This window comes from Heptranchias perlo, chromosome 11 (genome assembly GCF_035084215.1).
Source record: "Heptranchias perlo isolate sHepPer1 chromosome 11, sHepPer1.hap1, whole genome shotgun sequence".
Taxonomy (NCBI): domain Eukaryota; kingdom Metazoa; phylum Chordata; class Chondrichthyes; order Hexanchiformes; family Hexanchidae; genus Heptranchias; species Heptranchias perlo.
This window is the reverse complement of record NC_090335.1, coordinates 723,116-742,345: the sequence shown is the minus strand read 5'-3', so window position 1 is coordinate 742,345 and position 19,230 is coordinate 723,116. Positions and strand designations below refer to the sequence as shown.

Below are 19,230 nucleotides of genomic sequence, written 5' to 3'. Positions count from 1 at the left end.
GAGAGAGACGATAATCAGGAATAGAGCGACTCGGGGAGAGAGACTGTAATCAGGTATAGAGGGACTTGGGGAGAGAGACTGTAATCAGGTATAGAGGGACTCGGGGAGAGAGACTGTAATCAGGTATAGAGGTACTCGGGGAGAGAGACTGTAATCAGGTATAGAGGGACTTGGGGAGAGAGACTGTAATCTGGTATAGTGGGACTCGGGGAGAGAGACTGTAATCAGGTATAGAGGGACTCGGGGAGAGAGACTGTAATCAGGTATAGAGGGACTCGGGGAGAGAGACTGTCATCAGGTATGGAGGGACTCGGGGAGAGAGACTGTAATCAGGTATAGTGGGACTCGGGGAGAGAGACTGTAATCAGGTATGGAGGGACTCGGGGAGAGAGACTGTAATCAGGTATGGAGGGACTCGGGGAGAGAGACTGTAATCTGTTATAGAGGGACTCGGGGAGAGAGACTGTAATCAGGTATAGAGGAATTCGGGGAGAGAGACTGTAATCGGGTATAGAGGGTCTCGGGGAGAGAGACGGTCATCTGGTATAGTGGGACTCGGGGAGAGAGACTGTAATCAGGTATAGAGGGACTCGGGCAGAGAGAATGTAATCAGGTATAGAGGGACTCGGGGAGAGAGACGATAATCAGGAATAGAGCGACTCGGGGAGAGAGACTGTAATCAGGTATAGAGGGACTTGGGGAGAGAGACTGTAATCTGGTATAGTGGGACTCGGGGAGAGAGACTGTAATCAGGTATAGAGGGACTCGGGGAGAGAGACTGTAATCAGGTATAGAGGTACTCGGGGAGAGAGACTGTAATCAGGTATAGAGGGACTTGGGGAGAGAGACTGTAATCTGGTATAGTGGGACTCGGGGAGAGAGACTGTAATCAGGTATAGAGGTACTCGGGGAGAGAGACTGTAATCAGGTGTAGAGGGCCCGGGCAGAGAGACTGTAATGTGGTTTTGAGGACCCGAAGAGAGAGAGACTGTAATGTGGTGTAGAGCACCCGGGGACAGAGACTGTAATGTGGTATAGAGGACCCGGGGAGAGAGACTGTAATCTGGTATAGTGAGACCCGAGGAGAGAGATTGTAATCTGGTATTGTGAGACCCGGGGAGAGAGACTTAATATGGTCCAGTGACCCAGGGAGAGAGACTGTAATATGTTATAAAGAGACTCGGGGAAACAGACTGTAATCTTGTATAGTGAGACCCGGGGAGAGAGATGTAATCTGGTATACAGGGATTCGGGGAGAGAGACTGTAATATGGTACAGAGGACCCGGGGAGAGAGACTGTAATGTGGTATACAGGACCCGGGCAGAGAGACTGTAAGGTGGTGTAGAGCACCCGGGGAGAGAGACTGTAATGTGGTATAGAGGACCCGGGAAGACAGACTGTAATGTGGTATCGAGGACCCGGGGAGAGAGACTGTAATATGGTATAGAGGACCCGGGGAGAGAGAACGTAATATGGTATAGAGGACCCGTGGAGAGAGACTGTAATATGGTATAGAGGACCCGGGGAGAGAGACTGTAATGTGGTACAGAGGTCCCAGGGAGAGAGACTGTAATATGGTATAGAGGACCCGGGGAGAGAGACTGTAATGTGGTATAGAGGACCCGGGGAGAGAGACTGTAATGTGGTATAGAGGACCCAGGGGAGAGAGACTGTAATGTGGTATAGAGGACCCAGGGGGAGAGACTGTAATGTGGTATAGAGGACCCGGGGAGAGAGACTGTAGTGTGGTACAGAGCACCCGGGGAGAGAGACTGTAATGTGGTATAGAGGACCCGGGGAGAGAGACTGTAGTGTGGTATAGAGGACCCGGGGAGAGAGACTGTAATGTGGTATAGAGGACCCGGGGAGAGAATCTGTCATGTGGTACAGTGGACCCGGGGAGAGAGACTGTAATATGGTATAGAGGACCCAGGGGGAGAGACTGTAATGTGGTATAGAGGACCCGGGCAGAGAGACTGTAATGTGGTATAGAGGACCCGAAGAGAGAGAGATTGTAATCTGGTATAGTGAGACCCTGGGAGAGAGACTGTCATCTGGTATAGTGAGACCCGAGGAGAGAGATTGTAATCTGGTATTGTGAGACCCGGGTAGAGAGATTGTGATCTGGTAATGTGAGACCCGAGGAGAGAGATTGTAATCTGGTATAGTGAGACCCGGGGAGAGAGATTGTAATCTGGTATACAGGGACTCGGGGAGAGAGACTGTAATATGGTACAGAGGACCCGGGGAGAGAGACTGTAATGTGGTGTACAGGACCCGGACAGAGAGACTGTAAGGTGGTGTAGAGCACCCGGGGAGAGAGACTGTAATGTGGTATAGAGGACCCGGGGAGACAGACTGTAATGTGGTACAGAGGACCCAGGGAGAGAGACTGTAATGTGGTATAGAGGACCCGGGGAGACAGACTGTAATGTGTTATAGAGGACCCGGGGAGAGAGACTGTAATCTGGTATAGAGGGACCCTTGGAGAAAGATTGCAATCTGGTATAGTGAGACCTGTGGAGAGAGACTGTAATCTCGTAAAGAATGATCTGGGGGATAGAGACTACAATCTGGTACAGAGTGAAAAAGGGAGAAAGACTGTAACTTAGTACATAGTGACCCAGGAAGAGAGACTGTAATCTAGCACAGGGTGACCCGGGGAGAGAGATTGTAATCTGGTATAGTGAGACCTGAGGAGAGAGATTGTAATCTGGTATAGTGAGACCTGAGGAGAGAGATTGTAATCTGGTATAGTGAGACCCGGGGAGAGAGATTGTAATCTGGTATAGAGTGACCCGGGGAGAGAGATTGTAATCTGGTATAGTGAGACCCGGAGAGAGAGATTGTAATCTGGTATAGTGAGACCCGGGGAGAGAGATTGTAATCTGGTGTGGTGAGACCCGAAGAGAGAGATTGTAATCTGGTATAGTGAGACCTGAGGAGAGAGATTGTAATCTGGTATAGAGTGACCCGAGGAGAGAGATTGTAATCTGGTATAGTGAGACCCGGGGAGACAGATTGTAATCTGGTATGGTGAGACCCGGGGAGAGAGATTGTAATCTGGTATAGTGAGACCCGGGGAGACCGATTTTAATCTGGTATGGTGAGACCCGGGGAGAGAGATTGTAATCTGGTATAGTGAGACCCGGGGAGAGAGATTGTATTCTGGTATAGTGAGTCCCGAGGAGAGAGATTGTAATCTGGTATAGAGTGACCCGAGGAGAGAGATTGTAATCTGGTATAGTGAGAAGCGGGGAGAGAGATTGTTATCTGGTATAGTGAGACCCAGGGAGAGAGACTTAATATGGTACAGTGACCCAGGGAGAGAGACTGTAATATGTTATAAAGGGACTCGGGGAAACAGACTGTAATCTTGTATAGTGTGACCCGGGGAGAGAGATTGTAATCTGGTATAGCGAGACCGGGGGGCTGAGGGGGGCGGAGAGACTGTAATCTGGTATAGAGGGACTCGGGGAGAGAGATGTAATCTGGTATACAGGGACTCTGGGAGAGAGACTGTAATACGGTACAGAGGACCCGGGGAGAGAGACTGTAATGTGGTGTACAGGACCCGGGCAGAGAGACTGTAAGGTGGTGTAGAGCACCCGGGGAGAGAGACTGTAATGTGGTATAGAGGACCCGGGGAGACAGACTGTAATGTGGTACAGAGGACCCAGGGAGAGAGACTGTAATGTGGTATAGAGGACCCGGGGAGAGAGACTGTAATCTGGTATAGAGGGACCCTTGGAGAAAGATTGCAATCTGGTATAGTGAGACCTGTGGAGAGAGACTGTAATCTGGTACAGAATGATCTGGGGAGAGAGACTACAATCTGGTACAGAGTGAAAAAGGGAGAAAGACTGTAACTTAGTACATAGTGACCCGGGAAGAGAGACTGTAATCTAGCACAGGGTGACCCGGGGAGAGAGATTGTAATCTGGTATAGTGAGACCTGAGGAGAGAGATTGTAATCTGGTATAGTGAGACCCGGGGAGAGAGATTGTAATCTGGTATAGTGAGACCCGGGGAGAGAGATTGTAATCTGGTGTGGTGAGACCTGAGGAGAGAGATTGTAATCTGGTATAGTGAGACCTGAGGAAAGACGTTGTAATCTGGTATAGTGAGACCCAAGGAGAGAGATTGTAATCTGGTATAGTGAGACCCGAGGAGAGAGATTGTAATCTGGTATAGTGAGACCCGAGGAAAGAGATTGTAATCTGGTATAGTGAGACCCGAGGAGAGAGATTGTAATCTGGTATAGAGTGACCCGAGGAGAGAGATTGTAATCTGGTATAGTGAGACCCAGGGAGACAGATTGTAATCTGGTATGGTGAGACCCGGGGAGAGAGATTTTAATCTGGTATGGTGAGACCCGGGGAGACCGATTTTAATCTGGTATGGTGAGACCCGGGGAGAGAGATTGTAATCTGGTATAGAGTGTCCCGAGGAGAGAGATTGTAATCTGGTATAGTGAGACCCGGGGAGACATATTGTAATCTGGTATGGTGAGACCCGGGGAGAGAGATTGTAATCTGGTATGGTGAGACCCGGGGAGGCCGATTTTAATCTGGTATAGTGAGACCCGGGGAGAGAGATTGTAATCTGGTATAGTGAGACCCGGGAAGAGAGATTGTAGATCTGGGGAGAGAGATTGTAATCTGGTATAGTGAGACCCAGGGAGAGAGACTTAATATGGTACAGTGACCCAGGGAGAGAGACTGTAATATGTTATAGAGGGACTCGGGGAAACAGACTGTAATCTTGTATAGTGTGACCCGGGGAGAGAGATTGTAATCTGGTATAGCGAGACCGGGGGGCGGGGGGAGAGACTGTAATCTGGTGTAGAGGGACCCTTGGAGAAAGATTGCAATCTGGTATAGTGAGACCTGTGGAGAGAGACTGTAATCTGGTTCAGAATGATCTGGGGAGAGACTACAATCTGGTACAGAGTGAAAAAGGGAGAAAGACTGTAACTTAGTACATCGTGACCCGGGAAGAGAGACTGTAATCTAGCATAGGGTGACCCGGGGAGAGAGATTGTAATCTGGTATTGTGAGACCTGAGGAGAGAGATTGTAATCTGGTATAGTGAGACCTGAGGAGAGAGATTGTAATCTGGTATAGTGAGACCTGAGGAAAGACATTGTAATCTGGTATGGTGAGACCCGGGGAGAGAGATTGTAATCTGGTATAGTGAGACCTGAGGAGAGAGATTGTAATCTGGTATAGTGAGACCCGGGGAGAGAGATTGTAATCTGGTATCGTGAGACCCGGGGAGAGAGATTGTAATCTGGTATGGTGAGACCCGAGGAGAGAGATTGTAATCTGGTATAGTGAGACCTGAGGAGAGAGATTGTAATCTGGTATAGTGAGACCTGAGGAGAGAGATTGTAATCTGGTATAGTGAGACCCGGGGAGAGAGATTGTAATCTGGTATAGAGTGACCCGGGGAGAGAGATTGTAATCTGGTATGGTGAGACCCGGGGAGAGAGATTGTAATCTGGTATAGTGAGACCTGAGGAGAGAGATTGTAATCTGGTATAGTGAGACCTGAGGAAAGACATTGTAATCTGGTATGGTGAGACCCGGGGAGAGAGATTGTAATCTGGTATAGTGAGACCTGAGGAGAGAGATTGTAATCTGGTATAGTGAGACCTGAGGAAAGACATTGTAATCTGGTATGGTGAGACCCGGGGAGAGAGATTGTAATCTGGTATAGTGAGACCCGAGGAGAGAGATTGTAATCTGGTATAGTGAGACCCGAGGAGAGAGATTGTAATCTGGTATGGTGAGACCCGGGGAGAGAGACTTAATATGGTACAGTGACCCGGAGAGAGAGACTGTAATATGTTATAGAGGGACTCGGGGAAACAGACTGTAATCTTGTATAGTGTGACCCGGGGAGACAGATTGTAATCTGGTGTAGCGAGACCGGGGGTGGGGTGGGGTGGGGGTGGAGAGACTGCAATCTGGTATAGAGGGACCCTTGGAGAAAGATTGCAATCTGGTATGGAGTAACCCAGGAAGACAGACTGTAATCTGGTACAGAATGATCTGGGGAGAGAGACTACAATCTGGTACAGAGTGAAAAAGGCAGCAAGACTGTAATTTAGTACATAGTGACCCGGGGAGAGAGACTGTAATCTAGCACAGGGTGACCCGGGGAGAGAGACTATAATCTGGTACAGACTGAGCCGGAGGACAGACTGTAATCTGGTACAGAGATTGATCCGGGGAGAGAGACCGACTGTAATCTGGTATACAGGGACCCAGGGTGAGAGTCTGTAATCTGGTACAGAGTGACCTGGGGAAGCAGACTGTAATCTGCTGTAGAGTCACCCGGGCATTAAGACTGTAATCTGCTATATTGAGAACCAGGGTGAGAGACTGTAATCTCGTATGGAGGGACTCAGGGAGAGAGACTGTACTCTGGTATATAGTGACCTGGGGAATGATAATGTAATCTGGTAAAGTGAGTCCTGGGAAGAGAGTGTAATCTGTTATAGAGGGACCCAGGGAGACAGACTGTAATCTGGTATAGTGAGACCTGGGGAGAGAGACTGTAACCTGGAATAGAGTGACCTGGGGAGAGACACTGCAATCTGGTATAGTGAGACCCTGGAAGAGACTGTAATCTGTTATAGAGGGACTCAGGGAGAGAGACTGTACTCTGGTACAGAGTGACCCGGGGAAAGACTTTGTAGCCTGGTATAGAGGGATGCGTGGAGTGAGCTTGCAATCTGGTATTGAGTGACTTGGGAAGAGAGACTGTAATATGTACAGAAGGACCTCGGAAGAGAGACTGTAATCTGGTATACAGTAACCCGGGGAGACAGACTGTAATCTGGTGCAGAGCGACACGGGGAGTTAGATTGTAATCTGGTACAGATTGACCTGGGGAGAGAGTCTGCAATCTGGTTCAGAGTGACCCGGGAAGAGACTGTAATCTGTTATAGAGGGACCCAGGGAGACAGACTGTAATCTGGTATAGTGAGACCTGGGGAGACCAACTGTAATCTAGTATTGAGGGTCCCGGGATGAGAGACTGTAATCTGGTATAGAGAGATCAAGGGAAAGAGACTGTAATCTGTTATAGAGGGACCCCTGGAGTAAGACTGTATTTGGTACAGACTGTAATCTGGTATAGAGACCCAGGAAGAGACTAAAATCTAGTATAAGGGAACCAGGGGCAAGGACTGTACTCTGGTATAGAGGGATCTGGGAAGAGACTGTAATCTGGTATAGCAGGACCCAGGGAGACAGACTGTGATCGGGTTTATAGTGACCCAGGGAAAGATAATGTAATCTTGTATATTGAGACCCAGGAAGAGACTGTAATCTGGTATAGAGGGACCCAATGAGACAGACTGTAATGTGGGACAGTGAGACATGGGGAGAGAGAATTTAATTTTGTAAAGAGTAACCTAGGGAGAGGGACTGTAATCTGTTATAGAGGGACCCGGGGAGACAGACTGTAATCTGGTATAGTGAGACACGGAGAGAAAGACTGTAATCTGGTATAGAGGGACCCGTGGAGAGAGATTGTAATCTGTTATAGAGTGACACAGGGAGAAAGACTGCAATCTGTTATAGATGGACTCGGGGAAAGAGCTTGTAATCTGGTATAGTGACCCAGGGAGAGAGAATGTAATCTGGTATAGATGGACCCAGGGAGACAGACTGTAATATGGTACAGTGAGATCTGGAGAGAGAGACTGTAATCTGGTATAGTGAGACCCAGGAAGAGACTGTAATCTGGAATAGTGACCTGCGGAGAGAGACTGCAATCTGTTATAGAGGGACCCAGGGAAAGAGATTGTAATCTGGGATAGAGGGACCCATGGAGAGAGACTGTAATCTGGTATAGTGAGACCCGGGGAGATAGATTGTAGGCTGGTAATGAGTGGCGCGGGGAGAGAAACTGTAATCTGATATAGTGAGACCCGGGGCAAGACTGTAATCTGGAATTGGATGGCCGAGGAAGAGGGACTGTAATCTGGTACAGAGGGACCCAGGGAGACAGACAGTAATCTGGTATAGAGTGACCGGGGGACACAGACTAATCCGGTATATTGAGACCCGGGGAGAGAGACTGTAATTTGGTATATTGAGACCCGGGGAGAGAGACTGTAATTTGGTATATTGAGACCCGGGGAGAGAGACTGTAATTTGGTATATTGAGACCCGGGGAGAGAGACTGTAATTTAGTATATTGAGACCCGGGGAGAGAGACTGTAATTTGGTATATTGAGACCCGGGGAGAGAGACTGTAATTTGGTATATTGAGACCCGGGGAGAGAGACTGTAATTTGGTATATTGAGACCCGGGGAGAGAGACTGTAATTTGGTGCAGAGTGACAAGGCCCCACATGGCAGACTGATCAGATAAGTCAATGCCCATGGGATCCAAGGGAAAGTTGCAAATTGGATCCAAAATTGACTCAGTGTCAGGAAGCAAAGGGTAATGGTCGACGGGTGTTTTTGTGACTGGAAGGCTGTTTCCAGTGGGGTTCCGCAGGGCTCAGTACTGGGTCCCTTGCTTTTTGTGGTGTTTATTAATGATTTAGACTTGACTGTGGGGGGCACGATTATGAAGTTTGCAGGTGATACAAAAGTTGACCGTATGGTTGATAGTGAGGAGGAAAGCTGTAGACTGCAGGAAGATATCAATGGACTGGTCAGGTGGGCAGAAAAGTGGCAAATGGAATTCAATCCGGAGAAGTGTGAGGTAATGCATTTGGGGAGGGCAAACAAGGCAAGGGAATATACAATAAATGGGAGGATACTGAGAGGTGTAGAGGAAGTGAGGGACCTTGGAGTGCATGTCCACAGATCCCTGAAGGTAGCAGGACAGGTAGATAAGGTGGTTAAGAAGGCATACGGGATACTTTCCTTTATTAGCCAAGGCACAGAATATAAGAGCAGGGAGGTTATGCTAGAACTGTATAAAACACTAGTTAGGCCACAGCTTGAGTACTGTGTACAGTTCTGGTCACCACATTACAGGAAGGATGTAATTGCACTAGAGAGGGTACAGAGGAGATTTACGAGGATGTTGCCAGGACTGGAGAATTTTAGCTATGAGGAAAGATTGGATAGGCTGGGGTTGTTTTCTTTGGAACAGAGGAGGCTGAGGAGAGATTTAATTGAGGTGTATAAAATTATGAGGGGCCTAGATAGAGTGGATAGGGAGGACCTATTTCCCTTAGCAGAGAGGTCAATAACCAGAGGGCATAGATTTAAAGTAATTGGTAGAAGGATTAGAAGGGAGCTGAGGAGAAATGTTTTCACCCAGAGGGTGATGGGGGTCTGGAACTCACTGCCTGAGAGGGTGGGAGAGTCAGAAACCCTCAACTCATTTAAAAAGTGAACCTGAAGTGACATAACCTACAGGGACAGGGACCAAGTGCTGGAAAGTGAGATTAAGCTGGGTAGCTCTTTTTCGGCTGGCACAGAAACAATGGGCCAAATGGCCTCCTTCCGTGCCAAAAATTTCTCTGATTCTATGATTCTATGAGAGAGACTGTAATCTGGTATAGAGTGAGCCAGGTGAGAGACTGTAATCTGGTATAGAGTGAGCCAGGTGAGAGACTGTAATCTGGAATAGAGTGAGACGGATGAGAGACTGTAATCTGGGAAAGAGCGACAATGGGTGAGGTCTGTAATTTGGTATAGAGCGACAATGGGTGAGAGACTGTAATCTGGTATAGAGCGACAATGGGTGAGAGACTGTAATTTGGTGCAGAGCGACAATGGGTGAGAGACTGTAATCTGGTGCAGAGCGACAATGGGTGAGAGACTGTAATCTGGTATAGAGCGACAATGGGTGAGAGACTGTAATCTGGTGTAGAGCGACAATGGGTGAGAGACTGTAATCTGGTACAGACCGTCACGGGTGAGAGTCAGTAATCTGTTACATAGCGACAATGGGCGAGAGACTGCAATCTGGTACAGAGCGACAATGGGTGAGAGACTGTAATCTGATATACAGACCGTCACGGGTGAGAGACTGTAATCTGGTATAGAGCGACAATGGGCGAGAGACTGTAATCTGATACAAAGCGACAATGGGTGAGAGTCTGTAATATGGTATAGAGCGACAATGGGTGAGAGACTGTAATCTGGTATAGAGCGACAATGGGTGAGAGACTGTAATCTGGTATAGAGCGACAATGGGTGAGAGACTGTAATCTGGTACAGAGCGACAATGGGTGAGAGACTGTAATCAGGTACAGAGCGACAATGGGTGAGAGACTGTAATCTGGTATAGAGTGACAATGGGTGAAAGACTGTAATCTGGTATGGAGCGACAATGGGTGAGAGACTGCAATCTGGTATAGAGAGAGAATGGGTGAGAGACTGTAATCTGGTATAGAGCGAGAATGGGTGAGAGACTGTAATCTGGTGCACAGCGACAATGGTTGAGAGACTGTAATCTGGTATAGAGCGACAATGGTTGAGAGACTGTAATCAGGTACAGAGTGACACGGGTGAGAGTCTGCAATCTGGTATAGAGCGACAATGGGTGAGAGACTGTAATCTGGTATAGAGTGACAATGGTTGAGAGACTGTAATCTGGTAGAGAGTGACACGGGTGAGAGTCTGTAATCTGGTATAGAGCGACAATGGGTGAGAGACTGTAATCTGGTGCAGAGCGACAATGGGTAAGAGACTGTAATCTGGTACAGAGCGACAATGGTTGAGAGACTGTAATCTGGTACAGAGCGACAATGGTTGAGAGACTGCAATCTGGTACAGAGTGACAGCGGGTGAGAGACTGTAATCTGGTATAGAGTGACAATGGGCGAGAGACTGCAATCTGGTACAGAGCGACAATGGGCGAGAGACTGTAATCTGGAAAAGAGCGACAGCGGGTGAGAGTCTGTAATCTGGTATAGAGCGACAATGGGTGAGAGTCTGTAATCTGGTATAGAGTGACAGCAGATGAGAGTCTGTAATCTGGTATGGAGCGACAATGGGTGAGAGACTGTAATCTAGTATAGAGTGACAGCGGGTGAGAGACTGTAATCTGGTATAGAGCGACAATGGGTGAGAGACTGTAATCTGGTATAGAGTGACAGCGGGTGAGAGACTGTAATCTGATACAGAGTGACACGGGTGAGAGTCTGTAATCTGGCATAGAGCGACAATGGGTGAGAGACTGCAATCTGCTATAGAGTGACAGCGGGTGAGAGTCTGTAATCTGGTATAGAGCGACAATGGGTGAGAGACTGTAATCTGATATAGAGCGACAATGGGTGAGAGACTGTAATCTGGTACAGAGCAACAATGGGTGAGAGTCTGTAATCTGGTACAGAGCGACAATGGGGGAGAGACTGTAATCTGGTGCAGAGCGACAATGGGTGAGAGACTGTAATCTGGTACAGAGCAACAATGGGTGAGAGTCTGTAATCTGGTATAGAGCGACAATGGGGGAGAGACTGTAATCTGGTGCAGAGCGACAATGGGTGAAAGACTGTAATCTGGTGCAGAGCGACAATGGGTGAGAGACTGTAATCTGATATACAGACCGTCACGGGTGAGAGACTGTAATCTGGTATAGAGCGACAATGGGTGAGAGACTGTAATCTGGTATAGAGCGACAATGGGTGAGAGTCTGTCATCTGGTATAGAGCGACAATGGGTGAGAGACTGTAATCTGGTATAGACCGACAATGGGTGAGAGAATGTAATCTGGTACAGAGCGACAATGGGCGAGAGACTGCAATCTGGTATAGAGCGACAATGGGCGAGAGACTGTAATCTGGTATAGAGCGACAATGGGTGAGAGACTGTAATCTGGTATAGACCGACAATGGGTGAGAGACTGTAATCTGGTACAGAGCGACAATGGGTGAGAGACTGTAATCTGGTACAGAGCGACAATGGGTGAGACTGTAATCTGGTACAAAGCGACAATGGGTGAGAGTCTGTAATATGGTATAGAGCGACAATGGGTGAGAGACTGTAATCTGGTATAGAGCGACAATGGGTGAGAGACTGTAATCTGGTATGGAGCGACAATGGGTGAGAGAATGTAATCTGGTGCAGAGCGACAATGGGTGAGAGACTGTAATCTGGTATAGAGCGACAATGGGTGAGAGACTGTAATCTGGTGCAGAGCGACAATGGGAGAGAGACTGTAATCTGGTGCAGAGCGACAATGGGTGAGAGACTGTAATCTGGTACAGACCGTCACGGGTGAGAGTCAGTAATCTGGTACATAGCGACAATGGGCGAGAGACTGCAATCTGGTAGAGAGCGACAATGGGTGAGAGACTGTAATCTGATATACAGCGATAATGGGTGAGAGACTGTAATCTGGTATAGAGCGACAATGGGTGAGAGACTGTAATCTGGTACAAAGCGACAATGGGTGAGAGTCCGTAATATGGTATAGAGCGACAATGGGTGAGAGACTGTAATATGGTATAGAGCGACAACGGGTGAGAGACTGTAATCTGGTATAGACCGACAATGGGTGAGAGACTGTAATCTGGTACAGAGCGACAATGGGCGAGAGACTGTAATCTGGTATAGAGCGACAGCGGGTGAGAGTCTGTAATCTGGTATGGAGCGACAATGGGTGAGAGTCTGTAATCTGGTATAGAGCGACAATGGGTGAGAGACTGTAATCTGGAATAGACCGACAATGGGTGAGAGACTGTAATCTGGTACAGAGCGACAATGGGTGAGAGACTGTAATCTGGTACAGAGCGACAATGGGTGAGAGACTGTAATCTGGTACAAAGTGACAATGGGTGAGAGTCTGTAATATGGTATAGAGCGACAATGGGTGAGAGACTGTAATCTAGTATAGAGCGACAATGGGTGAGAGACTGTAATCTGGTATAGTGCGACAATGGTTGAGAGACTGTAATCTGGTGCAGAGCGACAATGGGTGAGAGACTAATCTGGTATAGAGCGACAATGGGTGAGAGTCTGTAATCTGGTATAGAGCGACAATGGGTGAGAGACTGTAATCTGGTATAGAGCGACAATGGGTGAGAGACTGTAATCTGGTGCAGAGCGACAATGGGTGAGAGACTGTAATCTGGTCCAGAGCGACAATGGTTGAGAGACTGTAATCTGGTACAGAGCGACAATGGGTGAGAGTCTGTAATCTGGTATAGAGCGACAGCGGGTGAGAGACTTTAATCTGGTATAGAGCGACAATGGGCGAGAGACTGTAATCTGGTATAGAGCGACAATGGGTGAGAGTCTGCAATCTGGTATAGAGCGACAATGGGTGAGAGACTGTAATCTGGTGCAGAGCGACAATAGTGAGAATCTGTAATCTGGCATAGAGAGTCACGGGTGAGAGTCAGTAATCTGGTACATAGCGACAATGGGCGAGAGACTGCAATCTGGTATAGAGCGACAATGGGCGAGAGACTGTAATCTGGTATAGAGCGACAATGGGTGAGAGTCTGTAATCTGGTATAGAGCGACAGCGGGTGAGAGACTTTAATCTGGTATAGAGCGACAATGGGCGAGAGACTGTAATCTGGTATAGAGCGACAATGGGTGAGAGTCTGTAATCTGGTATAGAGTGACAGCGTCTGAGAGTCTGTAATCTGGTATGGAGCGACAATGGGTGAGAGTCTGTAATCTGGTATAGAGCGACAATGGGTGAGAGACTGTAATCTGGTCCAGAGCGACAATGGGTGAGAGTCTGTAATCTGGTATAGAGCGACAATGGGTGAGAGACTGTAATCTGGTATAGAGTGACAGCGGGTGAGAGTCTGTAATCTGGTATAGAGCGACAATGGGTGAGAGACTGTTATCTGATATAGAGCGACAATGGGTGAGAGACCGTAGTCTGGTACAGAGCGACAATTGGTGAGAGACTGCAATCTGGTATAGAGCGACAATGGGTGAGAGACTGTAATCTGATGTAGAGCGACAATGGGTGAGAGACCGTAATCTGGTATCGAGCGACAATGGGTGAGAGACTGTAATCTGGTATAGAGCGACAATGTGTGAGAGACTGTAATCTGGTGCAGAGCGACAATGGGTGAGAGACTGTAATCTGATATACAGACCGTCACGGGTGAGAGACTGTAATCTGGTATGGAGCGACAATGGGTGAGAGACTGTAATCTGGTATAGAGCGACAATGGGTGAGAGTCTGTCATCTGGTATAGAGCGACAATGGGTGAGAGACTGTAATCTGGTATAGACCGACAATGGGTGAGAGACTGTAATCTGGGACAGAGCGACAATGGGTGAGAGTCTGTAATCTGGTATAGAGCGACAATGGTTGAGAGACTGTAATCTGAAATAGAGCGACAATGGGTGAGAGACCGTAGTCTGGTACAGAGCGACAATGGGTGAGAGACTGTAATCTGGTATAGAGCGAGAATGGGTGAGAGACTGGAATCTGGTACAGAGCGACAATGGTTGAGAGACTGTAATCTGGTACAGAGTGACACGGGTGAGAGTCTGCAATCTGGTATAGAGCGACAATGGGTGAGAGACTGTAATCTGGTGCAGAGCGACAATAGTGAGAATCTGTAATCTGGCATAGAGAGTCATGGGTGAGAGTCAGTAATCTGGTACATAGCGACAATGGGCGAGAGACTGCAATCTGGTACAGAGCGACAGCGGGTGAGAGACTGTAATCGGGTATAGAGTGACAATGGGCGAGAGACTGCAATCTGGTATAGAGCGACAATGGGCGAGAGACTGTAATCTGGTATAGAGCGACAGCGGGTGAGAGTCTTTAATCTGGTATAGAGCGACAATGGGTGAGAGTCTGTAATCTGGTATAGAGTGACAGCGGATGAGAGTCTGTAATCTGGTATGGAGCGACAATGGGTGAGAGACTGTAATCTGGTATAGAGCGACAATGGGTGAGAGACTGTAATCTGGTATAGAGCGACAATGGGTGAGAGACTGTAATCTGGTATAGAGCCACAATGGGTGAGAGACTGTAATCTGATACAGAGTGACACGGGTGAGAGTCTGTAATCTGGTATAGAGCGACAATGGGTGAGAGACTGCAATCTGCTATAGAGTGACAGCGGGTGAGAGTCTGTAATCTGGTATAGAGCGACAATGGGTGAGAGACTGTAATCTGATATAGAGCGACAATGGGTGAGAGACTGTAATCTGGTATAGAGCGACAATGGGTGAGAGACTGTAATCTGGTGCAGAGCGACAATGGGTGAGAGACTGTAATCTGGTGCAGAGCGACAATGGGTGAGAGACTGTAATCTGGTATAGAGCGACAATGGGTGAGAGACTGTAATCTGGTGTAGAGCGACAATAGGTGAGAGACTGTAATCTGGTGCAGAGCGACAATGGGTGAGAGACTGTAATCTGGTGCAGACCGTCACGGCTGAGAGTCAGTAGTTTGGTACATAGCGACAATGGGCGAGAGACTGCAATCTGGTATAGAGCGACAATGGGTGAGAGACTGTAATCTGATATACAGCGATAATGGGTGAGAGACTGTAATCTGGTATCGAGCGACAATGGGCGAGAGACTGCAATCTGGTATAGAGCGACAATGGGTGAGAGACTGTAATCTGGTACAAAGCGACAATGGGTGAGAGTCTGTAATATGGTATAGAGCGACAATGGGTGAGAGACTGTAATCTGGTAGAGAGCGACAATGGGTGAGAGACTGTAATCTGGTATAGAGCGACAATGGGTGAGAGACTGTAATCTGGTATAGACCGACAATGGGTGAGAGACTGTAATCTGGTACAGAGCGACAATGGGTGAGAGACTGTAATCTGGTACAGAGCGACAATGGGTGAGAGACTGTAATCTGGTACAAAGCGACAATGGGTGAGAGTCTGTAATATGGTATAGAGCGACAATGGGTGAGAGACTGTAATCTGGTGTAGAGCGACAATGGGTGAGAGACTGTAATCTGGTATAGAGCGACAATGGGTGAGAGACTGTAATCTGATATAGAGCGACAATGGGTGAGAGACTGTAATCTGGTGCAGAGCGACAATGGGTGAGAGACTGTAATCTGGTATAGAGCGACAATGGGTGAGAGTCTGTAATCTGGTATAGAGCGACAATGGGTGAGAGACTGTAATCTGGTGCAGAGCGACAATGGTTGAGAGACTGTAATCTGGTACAGAGCGACAATGGGTGAGAGACTGTAATCTGGTGCAGAGCGACAATGGGTGAGAGACTGTAATCTGATATACAGACCGTCACGGGTGAGAGACTGTAATCTGGTATGGAGCGACAATGGGTGAGAGACTGTAATCTGGTATAGAGCGACAATGGGTGAGAGTCTGTCATCTGGTATAGAGCGACAATGGGTGAGAGACTGTAATCTGGTATAGACCGACAATGGGTGAGAGACTGTAATCTGGTGCAGAGCGACAATGGGTGAGAGACTGTAATCTGATATACAGACCGTCACGGGTGAGAGACTGTAATCTGGTATAGAGCGACAATGGGTGAGAGACTGTAATCTGGTATAGAGCGACAATGGGTGAGAGTCTGTCATCTGGTATAGAGCGACAATGGGTGAGAGACTGTAATCTGGTATAGACCGACAATGGGTGAGAGACTGTAATCTGGTATAGAGCGACAATGGGTGAGAGTCTGTCATCTGGTACAGAGCGACAATGGGTGAGAGTCTGTAATCTGGTATAGAGCGACAATGGGTGAGAGACTGTAATCTGGTGCAGAGCGACAATGCGTGAGAGACTTTAATCTGATATACAGACCGTCACGGGTGAGAGACTGTAATCTGGTATAGAGCGACAATGGGTGAGAGTCTGTCATCTGGTATAGAGCGACAAAGAGTGAGAGACTGTAATCTGGTATAGACCGACAATGGTTGAGAGACTGTAATCTGTTATAGAGCGACAATGGGTGAGAGACTGTAATCTGGTACAGAGCGACAATGGGTGAGAGTCTGTAATCTGGTACAGAGCGACAATGGGTGAGAGTCTGTAATCTGGTATCGAGCGACAATGGGTGAGAGACTGTAATCTGGTATAGAGCGACAATGGGTGGGAGACTGTAATCTGGTGCAGAGCGACAATGGGTGAGAGACTGTAATCTGATATACAGACCGTCACGGGTGAGAGACTGTAATCTGGTATGGAGCGACAATGGGTGAGAGACTGTCATCTGGTATAGAGCGACAATGGGTGAGAGTCTGTAATCTGGTACAGACCGACAATGGGTGAGAGACTGTAATCTGGTATAGAGCGACAATGGGTGAGAGACTGTAATCTGGTATAGACCGACAATGGGTGAGAGACTGTAATCTGGTATAGACCGACAATGGGTGAGAGACTGTAATCTGATATCGACCGACAATGGGTGAGAGACTGTAATCTGGTGTAGACAGCGGGTGAGAGACTGTAATCTGGTGTCGAGTGACAGCGGGTGAGGAACTGTAATCTGGTATAGAGCGACAATGGGTGAGAGACTGTAATCTGGTGTAGAGCGACAATGGGTGAGAGTCTGTAATCTGGTATGGAGCGACAATGGGTGAGAGACTGTATACTGGTATGGAGCGAGAATGGGTGAGAGACTAATCTGGTATAGACCGACAATGGGTGAGAGACTGTAATCTGGTGTCGAGTGACAATGGGTGAGAGACTGTAATCTGGTATAGACCGACAATGAGTGAGAGACTGTAATCTGGTGTAGACAGCGGGTGAGAGACTGTAATCTGGTGTAGAGTGACAGCGGGTGAGGAACTGTAATCTGGTATAGAGCGAGAATGGGTGAGAGACCGTAATCTGGTGTCGAGTGACAATGGGTGAGAGACTGTCATCTGGTGTAGAGTGACAGCGGGTGAGGAACTGTAATCTTGTATAGAGCAACCCAGAGAGACAGACCCGCGATCTGGTACCTGGAGACCCCGGATTACAGACTGTAATCTGCCATTGAGGGACCCCGGGAGACAGACTGAAGCCTGGTATACATGGAGCCAGAGAGAGATACTGTAATCTGGGATCGGGGGGAGAGATTGTAATACAGGTCCGGGAAACCAGCGGATCTGGGGACAGAGACTCACCTGTCTGAAGACAATGTTAAAAGGGAAGACTTCGAAGAAGAAGTCGCTGGTGATAGGCAGCAAATCATCATCCTCGGTGTCATCCTTCTGAATGTCGCGATAGGCCGAATTATCAAAGTTCAACCTGATGAGTGAAACAGAAAAGACAGTGAGGGAACTGACAGCTCTCATAAGAACATAAGGAGGAGGTCATTCGGCCCCTCGAGCCTGCACCACCATTCAATAAGATCATGGCTGATCATCAACCTCAACTCCACTTTCCCGCCCGATCCCCATATCCCTTGATTCCCCTCGAGTCCAAAAATCTATCGATCTCAGTCTTGAATATATTCAATGACTCAGCATCCACAGCCCTCTGGGGTAGAGAATTCCAAAGATTCACAACCCTCTGAGTGAAGAAATTCCTCCTCATCTCAGTCTTAAATGTCCGACCCCTTATCCTGAGACTATGTCCCCTAGTTCTAGACTCTCCAACCAGGGGAGACAACCTCTCAGCATCTACCCTGTCGAGCCCCCTCAGAATTTTATATGTTTCAATGAGATCACCTCTCATTCTCCTAAACTCCAGAGAGTATCGGCCCATTCTACTCAATCTCTCCTCATAGGACAACCCTCTCATCCCAGGAATCAATCTAGTGAACCTTTGTTGCACCGCCTCGAAGGCAAATATATCCTTCCTTAGATAAGGAGACCAAAACTGTACACAGTACTCCAGGTGAGGTCTCACCAAAGTCCAGTACAATTGTAGTAAGACTTCCTTACTCTTGTACTCCAACCCCCTTGCAATAAAGGCCAGCATTCCATTTGCTTCCCTAATTGCTTGCTGTACCTGCATGTTAACTTTTGGTGTTCCTTGTATGAGGACACCCAAATGTCTCTGAACACCAACATTTAATGGTTTCACCATTTAAAAATATTCTGTTTTTCTTCCAACCAAAGTGAATAACCTCACATTTCCCCACATTATACTCCATCTGCCACCTTCTTGCCCACTCACTTAACCTGTCTATATCCCTTTGCAGACTCTTTGTGTCCTCCTCACAGCTTACTTTCCCACCTAGCTTTGTATCGTCACCAAACTTGGATACATTACACTCGGTCCCTTCATCTAAGTCATTAATATAGATTGTAAATAGCTGAGGCCCCAGCACCGATCCTTGCGGCACCCCACTAGTTACAGCCTGCCAACCCGAAAATGACCCTTTTATCCCTACTCT

General features: G+C 47.8%; 1 protein-coding gene across 1 annotated transcript in view; it reads right to left on the bottom strand.

The window, feature by feature from the left end:
* The window catches only part of LOC137327529 (soluble guanylate cyclase 88E-like), a 127,693-nt gene extending 109,509 nt beyond the window's left edge, over positions 1-18,184 (bottom strand). Inside the window, exon 1 of the mRNA XM_067993430.1 lies at positions 18,014-18,184. Within this exon, the coding sequence (XP_067849531.1) occupies positions 18,014-18,184 (171 nt within the window). The remainder of the gene's footprint in view (positions 1-18,013) is intronic.
* Positions 18,185-19,230: the final 1,046 nt, after the last annotated feature.